Genomic DNA, 9659 nt, shown 5'->3' on the forward strand with positions numbered 1-9659 from the left:
GTAATGAACAGGTTGCAGTCAGGGTCTTATTATATTGTTCAAAATGCGCTAGTGAGCACAGAAACATCAAAAGGCTGGAAGAGCATGGAAAACAACTGTGGTGGATGAAAACTCTCTTTAGAACAGTTGTAAAGAACAGGAATATTCTGTGATGGCCACAACACATCGCCAGGGACAAAACCCAACATCTGTTAATGTCTGTGACACCGATGTTAAATAAAACATAAAACCACCAGTATCCTTACCGGTTGGAGGAAAACACAAAGGACTTTGAATGTAGGACCATCCAATGATTTATTCCTCTTTAAGAAGTCAATGAATACTAGCAGGAAATAATAATTACAAGTCAAAACACATGTTACAGTAGGTACCTGAACTGACTTTTAAAGCCCCTGCATCACTCAAATCCTTGTCATCTAACACTCATACAATACACATGGTAAATAACACACAAATGACACATACAGAATTCTCGTTCAGGTGATAGAACACAAACATCTCCAGATCACAGGATATCACATATAAGAGCAACACGCAAATCATTAAAGTAGAAAGAGAGAGAATAGGACTGGCTATATGGAGAGAGAGTCAGTCTTGTTCCAAAACCATCTCAACTCACAGGTCAAAATATAAAAGAACCTACAGTTTTTGATCAGTGTATGCAACACTTATCAGCAAGGGGTGGGGGTGCTCGTGGTGATCCGAGCCATGCCCAAAACTTCTACTTAATACAAGAAGATAAAAATGAGTGTTTGTGGAACTGGGGGATTGCCACAGTGGATGTGTAATACTTCATCTACTACCACAGCAGGCATGGGCCCATGGACACACATGGTCAGGGCTTGGCAGGGTATTGGCTCCTGCAGGCTACTACAGGCCTGAGGTCTGTGACTATGTCACAGATACACATGTAGGCTTGTGTTAGAAATCAGAGGGAGAATGGCATGGTGAGGAGCAGAGATGATTTTAGAACTTCAGAACTTCAGTCAAAATGTTTATCCGTCTTTTGGACGGGTTTGGATTGCTTCCTGTCCTGTTCCGACACAAGTCAAAAGACAACTGCTTCTGTCCATCGAAATCCAGAGACGTGACTGCCACCACAGCACAAAAAGTTGTCCAAGGCACGGGTTGAGTTTGCTGAGAGGGTACAGAGTTCTGAAGAGCTGTTGAAGCGGTTTCAGCTACAGTGATCAGTGCCAGCCGGCCAGCCGGCAGTTGAAGCTTTCATTCGCTATTCACTACGAATGACAAGTGACTCCCTTTAGCTCTATGAGATGTGTCTTTCTTCATGCTAATGCTGCATTCACGCTCTATGAGAACGATCATCAAAATACAACCTGACAGTTGTTTATAGATTTAAATTCATGATTCCAGTAGCTCCCCCTTTACTGTCGTCCATTTAACACATAATGATGGAGTATGCTGAATATTGCACAGCAAATCAAACATGATGTTGATGACAAAACATGCTGCAACACATCACTGTATGTCCTTCCATAGCTTTCACCAGCTGGGATCACATGAAGCATGATGAAAATCATTTATACTCTATCAGCACTAACATAAAAACCTATTTGAGTATTTTAGTGTTCAAAATTCTAATCTCTCGTATTTTGCATAGGTCGTGAACGCAGCATAATTGTCCTGTTTGCAGCCACTTCTGTATTATTGTCGTAAAGAAACACAAGTGCGAATCATGTCTGATGCTTTCAGACTGCAAGCAGCGCAGTTAACAAGTTGCCTCAAGTCCCTGTCTACCCTCTGAGTCAGCATCGACTGTCACATCTTCACCGGACCACGCACTTAATATACTGTATCTGAAGTCCTTTAATGCCTCTATCACACCACAAGGTATGGACAAGAGTGTTGCATAACTTGCTTGATATGTGACCACTGCATGGTAAAGCAGTAGAAATCAGAAGACACCAAGCAAATGCCACACGGTTACGTCACACGAATGTGTGACTTCCTTCATTATTTCAGCTAAAAGTTCAAATAAACCAAGCTTGTGAAAAACTAGTCTCCTAGGCGTCAGATAGTAAAAATATTAGAAAAGTATTCAGGTTTGGCTAAATTAAAAACTAATTTACCCAAATATTCTTTTCTACCAAGAAGGGGACTTACAGAAAGTGGTCAGCAGATACTGTAAGGGTAGATGATAACCACCTGCAAAACCTTCAGACAACTCATCAACCTAGTTGCTTGCAGTGGCCAGTGACCTCCAATCACCTGTGTGTGTGTGTGTGTGTGTATTGCTGTCGTCGTGTAAAGTCATCTGCAGGTAAATCAGAAACCATGTCATTAAAAAATCACTACACAGAAATAATTGTTCCTAATTCAAATTAAAATGCTATTTTCCATCAACAAGAGCATTGTAATTGCAACAGATCCAGCACAGATGGTCTAGCGCTGATTTAGCCTTTAAAGGAGCAGTTCATCCACAAATTCATCTAGCCACTGGCCACTAAACCTCACACATGCGGATCCAGTGTGGCATTTGTGTGCCAGTTTAACAAACAGCTTGTGCAACACCAAAGGATTTTGCCATGGAGCCAAACTTCCATCATCACATGATTGTTTCCTGGATTCCTGACACAGATTCAAACTAAGAAAAACTTCTAAGACAAAAACAGGATAAATCAGCTGTTATCATTTGACACTTTCAGGTCATGTTGTGTTTCAACACGACCTTCGACGTTATGCTTCTTAAAAAAAAATACACAAAATCACATTAACATTTGTAATACAAATCTATCAACATAATATAAAAGTACAATGTAATGCCATTGCTTATTTTATTCTTCGCGTATTGAAACAGTCATCTAGTAACTAGCAATCATGTTCCACTGATTCTTCTCTATAGTCACTATCTGGATCTCCACACACACCCTTCTGTCTGATCTAATCTATCCAGGTTATTTACTACTGTGTTAATGTTAACACAAAATGCAAAACATGTACATTTCTAACTTCTGAATAAAACTCAGTTTGCTTCAGAGCACAACAGGTATGCTGCCCGAGTTATTTTATGGCAGAATACATTAAAAACCAACATAGTATTTAACTCTGTTAACTGCATCCAGTCTTAGCAAAGTAATTTTGTGGAGGGCTCAGCTGAAATCAAATCGAGGAAGATCATGTGATATGCAGTTAAGAGCTCAGGAGAAAGGTAAGGAAGTGGGCTGTGAGTTAAACTTTCACACCAAAACCATTTTCAACAACCTGATTTATGACAGCTGGTACAGAGCACACTAGATGCCATACTGACACACAACCTCACTGATGCTACAACTGTGTGAACTACTCCTTTATACTTAACTTAGATGGGAACAGTTTTGGGGTTAAGACTAGGTTTTATGGTTAGGATTATGGTAAAGTTTAGGGGGAGGCAGTTAGTTGTGATTGTTAGGGTTAGGCTAAGGCAGTACACGTGATTAATGAAACTGAGTAGATTAGCATGGCCTACGCGACACTAGGGGGCTAGGGAATGCATTATGTCAATGAGTGTCCTCACACTGACTGCCATAAAAAACAATTTGTGTGTGTGTGTGTGTGTGTGTTATAGAGAGGCATCTGACATCTGTCTTGTCACAGTTTATCCCTGTCCAGTATCTCCCGTAGTTCATTCTGGATGTCCTCTGGCAGCTCCAGAGGAGGAAGGTCATCCAGACACAGGTCTTCCTGAGCAGGCATCTCCAGAGGGGGCAGTTGGGGGATTGCAATCTCTTTCCCCTTCCTTGTGCTTTTCCTTTCCTGGTTGCCTGCTGATCCCATGGCGCCACCTGCTTGAGGGAGCACCCAGAGCTCAGAGCGCTCCACAAAGTCTGCTGCCTCGGCCGCCTCAGAGCGCAGCCGGGCATTTTCCGATCGCAGCCGACTGTTCTCGTCCACCAGCCGCTGGTTTTCGTCCATCAGCTGGTCAACCAGGCGCCGCAAGCCCTCAATGGTGGTCTGTTGCTCTTCAAGGCGGGTTTTGTCATCTTTGGTGGTCTTAGATCCAGGGCAAGTTGGAGTCAAAGGCTGGCTGCCTCCAGCCTGCCTAGTCTGAAGCTGGTAGAGTAAGGTGTCATACTCTCTCTCTCTGTTTCCACCACACTCTCCAGCCGGGGAGCTGTAGGGCTGGACCTGCCCCGTGGACTGGGTTTGATTAAGGAGGCCCGGGCCACTGGAGGGCTGCACTGGACCTGGATGGGCCTTTATTGCCTCACGACGAGCTTCTCTCCTCCAGCGCTCTTGGATTAGTCTCTGCTGTTTGATGTGACTGTCCCTCTGCAGCTCCATGGACAGATGAGCCTATAGATACAAGTGTTAACAGCAGCCACACAGAGACAGACTTACACAAAGATAAAGCTACACAGTTGTCAGTATTCTGCCTTGTTTGTACAAACTGCTCTCAATATGTCGGTGAAGATTTGTCCAGAAACAAGTTATGTTTCAAACTAATGGTTTAAAAATTTACTGACACCAAATGTACTAAAACCAGCTGTACTTTCAGCACAGACAGGAAGCTGGAAGGCACGTCCTTGTTGCTGAAACTCATAAAATCAACAGGCTCCTACTCACCTGACTGAAGGTTGTGTTTAACAGCACTTTAATGTCAGTCAGATAAACACAAGAATGGCTACCAGTATATTTGCACTGATTCACACACAGACAAGTGTCTCACCTGCTCACACTCTGTTGTCTTCATTGCATCTGTTAAAAGATCTGGGGGAGAGAGACAGAAGACAGAACTGAGGAACATCTTTGCTTTGCTTTTATCCTAACCTGCAATGACTGTACAGTATATACAGTACTTTACAACTCTTTCAGGGAAGTAAGTTAAGTAATAATACCACAGTCAGTATTCAAACAGCAACACATTGCTTGCTTTGTTGGTTCTTTTTTCAGCACTCACTGGATGTCAGACTATGACTCTGTCACAGGTAACCCCACAGGCACTGTGGAAGTTTCTTTGACAGCAATAGTGTAGGAAGTGAAGTCCTGATTACATTTTACTTCTGAGACCAGCCACCAAGGCTGTTTTTCTCAGGAAAATGTGTACAGCACGGTAATCATAACTGTCACATTCAAACTCATTTCAGTGATTAGATTAATGTTGCATTGTTACACTCCCCTCTGACATGAAAGCTGTGGGACAAACCAGCCACAGAAAGTGATCAGAGACTTTTTGGTTCCATAGTCTAACCAGTCATGTGTTACTACGCAGTTGCATGTTGAATGGTCCTTGAGAGACTTCCTGCTTTTCTTCCAACATCTCATCGTATAAGCACTTTGTAGGGAAACACATCTGTCACCGTAATCATGTATGGTCATGCTGGTGTTTCAGCATGGCAAAATCTACCTGCTGCTTTTCCATGGCAGGAGATGGCCTCTTCATACTTTCCAGCTGCTAGCAAACGTTCTGCCTTCCTGCACTGCTGATGAGCCTGAAGAGAGATAAGGCACGTGGAGAGAATCATGGGGAAGGAAGAGAAGGTTTAGATACAGGTAGCTTAGAGATACCAAAACACAAGCAGCACCTTCAAAGTAAAGTTTATGGGATGACAAACTACTTCACACTGGACTTACATTTAGTCATTAATGCTTTCATCCAAAGTGACTTACAAGTAATGTACAAGGCAAGAGATTTGAACTCCGGTCTCCAACATGGAGGGCTGCATCTTTCCACTAAACTATCCAGCTGCTAATCACTGGTAATCTTAAAAGACTGAATGAATTAGTATAGGAATATAGGAAACCCATCATGCTCTCCGACACTGATTTTCATCTAGGTGACTAAGACAGATCTATGCCTCATGTGGTATAATGTAAATAAGACATTATGGCCTTCAGAGTCATCAGTTCTCATTTTGGCCTCCTTTTATCTGAAAGATAAATCTCTGAACATCTCTGAAAAAGGTTTACTCACAGACTGTTCTAATAACACAGATCAAAAACTATTTCTGGTACATCTTGGTCCTCATTCTTTTTAAGTTATGACACCTTGCTAATTTTGTACTACTACTGTTTGGACTGAGAAAGGAGCTTAAAACCACTTCTATTGACAGATCAGAAGCGGAGTGTGATGAGTCAGAAAATGCACAAATTGTATAACAACAACTGGTTTTCAAAGATCCCAATGATTTATCTTTTTTTTCCGCACCTTGTGTTACAACAGGAGAGACACAAACTCGAATCTATCTACAGAGCCTCTGTACTACTACTATACTGTACTAAAAAGCTTTACATTTACTTCACACAACTTCTCACTGCCTTGACACACAAAGACAAACATTTAAGATGAAATAATATCGGCTGGCATTTTCTTTCATAGCTACTGGTATGTAACCTGAGGTCATTTTAAAATAACCTGCTAATAGTTGTTATCAAACTGCAATGCAACCAAGTTAAATAACATTAGCACCACCTTCATCTCTCGCTCGTCAAATAACTTAAACATGTATAACAGAATAATAAAAGCTGACACTGCTATGCTCCATCTTCAAACATCTCCGTTTGCACACTGTCGGGGGCAAAGCGTAAATGTAGCATATATGTAGCATGTCCGAGCTAACAGACAATATGAGAAACACGGCAGAACAACAGGAGCGGCTAGCTGCTAACTTATGGAAGCTAGCTAATGTAGCTCACCTATGCAGTCCCCTAGCTATAGTAACGTTAGCTTGTTATTGCAACATCAAGACCCAAACTTACGAGGTTGAGCGGGCTGTCTACCACCTCCATGGAGTCGATTGTTCGATGGTTTATACTACACGAAATGTGCCTCTGTCCTTCGCGGACTGTCATTTGCACTGCAATAAAAATATGGGTAAAAGAATTGTAAGAAAATTACAATCAAGGAAGCACAGTCGCCTCCACAGCCAAAGCTGCGTCAACACGTCGTGTTGTCATTACGTCATTACGTTTAGCTGCGCCAAGCTACCGGAAATAGAAAATGCCTGTCCTGAAATGTAAAGCCTCTAAAAAATAAAACTGTCGCAACAATATATGTGCGATACTGCCTGAACACATGTATTTTACTTTAAAATACGCTTATTCTGAACTTCGCGACCCATGGTGTGTCCAGTTATCAGTATGCGGAAGCGTTTCTGTTCATTAGTTCTTTACCGACGGTTTTATTGCGACACTTTGAACGGAAACGCTGAGTGTTAGTGAGTCTCACTTCACAGGCTGTTTTATTTTCGAGGGGGATTCAAGGAAAAGCTAATTCAACATTTAATGTGCTTCAAATTCTATCCAAATAATCTGATTTCATCTTTATCGCATCTTAAGTGGTCTCACGTCAAGCGTTGGAAGACATCCGTCGTTGACCTCTCTACTGTTGCTGGAAACACTTTGACACCTTTAGCGGAACATTAAACGCAGCACGGGGGAAAAACAGCGATGTTGTTGAAAAAGAGAGGCCACGCGTGTTTGCTAGCCTCCAGCATGGCCTCATTAATCCTGCTCATAATGGTGTTGTACGGGGCCATTGGCTCCCAGCAGCCAGGCAGCTCCAGCCTCAGACGGGACTACCAGCTGCTGGGCAGACCCCTGTACAGACTTGACCTGAGCTGGCCCAAGAATCCAGAGCTCTTCAGTGGGGACGTGTTTGCCGTGGCTGTCAACCAGTATTCCGGTGTGCTGTATGTGGCACAGAGAGGTAAAGAATTAGTGGACTATTTGTACCTGCAAAATTAACCCAAATTCAATGCTTGGTGTTTATTTGTGCTTTGTGCCCAGGTAACAATGTGCCTAAGGTGCTGGTGTTCACCACAGATGGAGATTTCCTCATGTCCTGGAACACAACCACCTTGGAGATGCCTCATGGGATATTTTTAGCAGATGCATCCTCATCAAACCCAACTGTGTGGATCACAGATGTGGGGAATGGCCCGTACGGCCACTGCATCAAGCAGTACTCCCCATCTGGGAAGCTCCTGCAGGTAACACCGAATATAAGTAGAATTTGATTTGGTGCTGCAAGGAATTGTTAGGTTACACTTGTCTTGTAACGAATGAGAAATACAGTCTGTGGCTTATTGTTGGCCCGTTTTGTATCTGTTAGGTCCTTGGCACACCAGGGAAGGCAGGCTCTGGGCTGAACCCTCTGCAGTTTGACCAGCCAGCTGAGATCTTTGTCCATGACTCTGGGGAAATGTACATCGTGGACGGTGATGGTGGATTAAACAACCGCCTTATCAAGCTGTCTAAAGATAAGGAGGTGCTGTGGATTCATGCAGAGAAAGGACAAGGCCTAGCTCAGTTCTACCTCCCCCACAGTGTGACAGTGGACAATGCTCAGAGGGTGTGGGTGGCCGACAAGGGCAACAAGAGGATCCAGGTCTTTAACTCTGTCACGGGGGACTGGCTGGGGACATGGGGAAGCTGTTTCAATGAGGACGCACCCTCCTCAGTTCGCATGACCCCAGACAAAAAGTACTTAATTGTTGTCCAGCTCAACACCAATCAGATTTCAGTGCTGGATGCGCCACCAGTGGGTTTGATTGGCCAGTGCAGAGTGGTCAGTGTGATCCAGCTGGCTGATGAAATGAAGCCCCACCTGGTAGACCTGGACCTGAAGACTGGAGCTCTGTATGTAGCTGAGGTTGGAGCCCAACAGGCTCAGAAGTTCACTCCGTTCAGTCTGGGTGGGAGTCTGCTCTAGAGCCACGCTGGGCAACTGAAGGGCCGAAATGACCAGACGCTGTGTCCTCTGACAGCCCAGTGAGAAATGACTTGGGACAGGCTCTTGTTTAGAGTCACCTGACCCTGGTTATCCTGCTCAGTCATCTTTAAGTGGTACTTGGCAACACCATTTTACCAGTATTACTGTGCAGTTCTAACTGAGAAAGTTCAGCATGCTTGAAAATGTTATGCTTAGTTCTATCATTTGTTGTGTAGGCAAATAGCACTGGACTGATTCAGATTCATTTGATGAATTAGAACGATAAAATAATCAGGTGAAAAAAAAAATGAAGGCATGGTTGTTGCTTTTGAGAAAAATGGAATTGTTTGATTTTTAATTGTTTATGGCTGTTTTCTGAAGTTTTCTTGCACTACCTAAGATGATCACAATAGTTTCCTTTTTCTTTTAAATTGTTTTGTGCTTTTGCTCAGCCCTCAGAGTTACATATGTTGTTACTCAGTTAGTTACTCACTGAGTATCATTTCCTTCCTCATGGAACAGATTTTATATTCTGCTTTGAGTTGGACTGAGGTACAGATCTCCACAGGCAGACAACTGCTGTTTGTATGACAGTGTAAACCTGTAAAAGGCTATTGCTCACTTGTTTGCACACTGTTTAATGTGAGTTGTCTGTGAATGAGAGCGAATCTAAAGCGCTTCATAATACACGATTTTCACTGTTGTGGTTGTATTGTTTGCTCTCTCTGATCTTGATGTGTGATCTGCCAGACTTGCAGCATCCTGTGCAACAGCACCTGCTGTGTTTTGATCTTGTGATCAGTGTGTTCAAGGTACTGTGATAGTGGAACTGCTATGTGAACTGCTCTGTATTGCCTTTTTCAGTTATTATGGTTTGGGATTTGGAGAATTGCACTCTGTAGCACAGTGGAAGACTCCATGGGACACAGACATATTCTTGTCCGAGCTGAGAAAGAATGTCAGCAGTCAGACTCTCTGACATGTCTTTCTGAATTTCTACGGCTGTTAC

General features: G+C 43.1%; 2 protein-coding genes across 2 annotated transcripts; one reads left to right on the top strand and one right to left on the bottom strand.

Annotated features, from left to right (window-relative positions):
* Positions 1-275: 275 nt before the first annotated feature.
* Positions 276-6881, bottom strand: nrbf2b (nuclear receptor binding factor 2b). The gene is made up of 4 exons (XM_026351715.1): positions 6697-6881; positions 5345-5429; positions 4667-4707; positions 276-4293 (listed from the first exon to the last, which is right to left on the bottom strand). Exons 1-4 carry the CDS (start codon positions 6787-6789, stop codon positions 3589-3591), a joined length of 924 nt encoding a protein of 307 aa, XP_026207500.1. The 5' UTR covers positions 6790-6881; the 3' UTR covers positions 276-3588.
* A 75-nt stretch (positions 6882-6956) lies between these two features.
* Positions 6957-8941, top strand: LOC113156772 (NHL repeat-containing protein 3). The gene is made up of 3 exons (XM_026352077.1): positions 6957-7645; positions 7726-7928; positions 8051-8941. Exons 1-3 carry the CDS (start codon positions 7387-7389, stop codon positions 8648-8650), a joined length of 1062 nt encoding a protein of 353 aa, XP_026207862.1. The 5' UTR covers positions 6957-7386; the 3' UTR covers positions 8651-8941.
* The last annotated feature ends 718 nt before the right edge of the window (positions 8942-9659 follow it).

Source organism: Anabas testudineus, chromosome 19 (genome assembly GCF_900324465.2).
Source record: "Anabas testudineus chromosome 19, fAnaTes1.2, whole genome shotgun sequence".
In the NCBI taxonomy this organism is placed as follows: domain Eukaryota; kingdom Metazoa; phylum Chordata; class Actinopteri; order Anabantiformes; family Anabantidae; genus Anabas; species Anabas testudineus.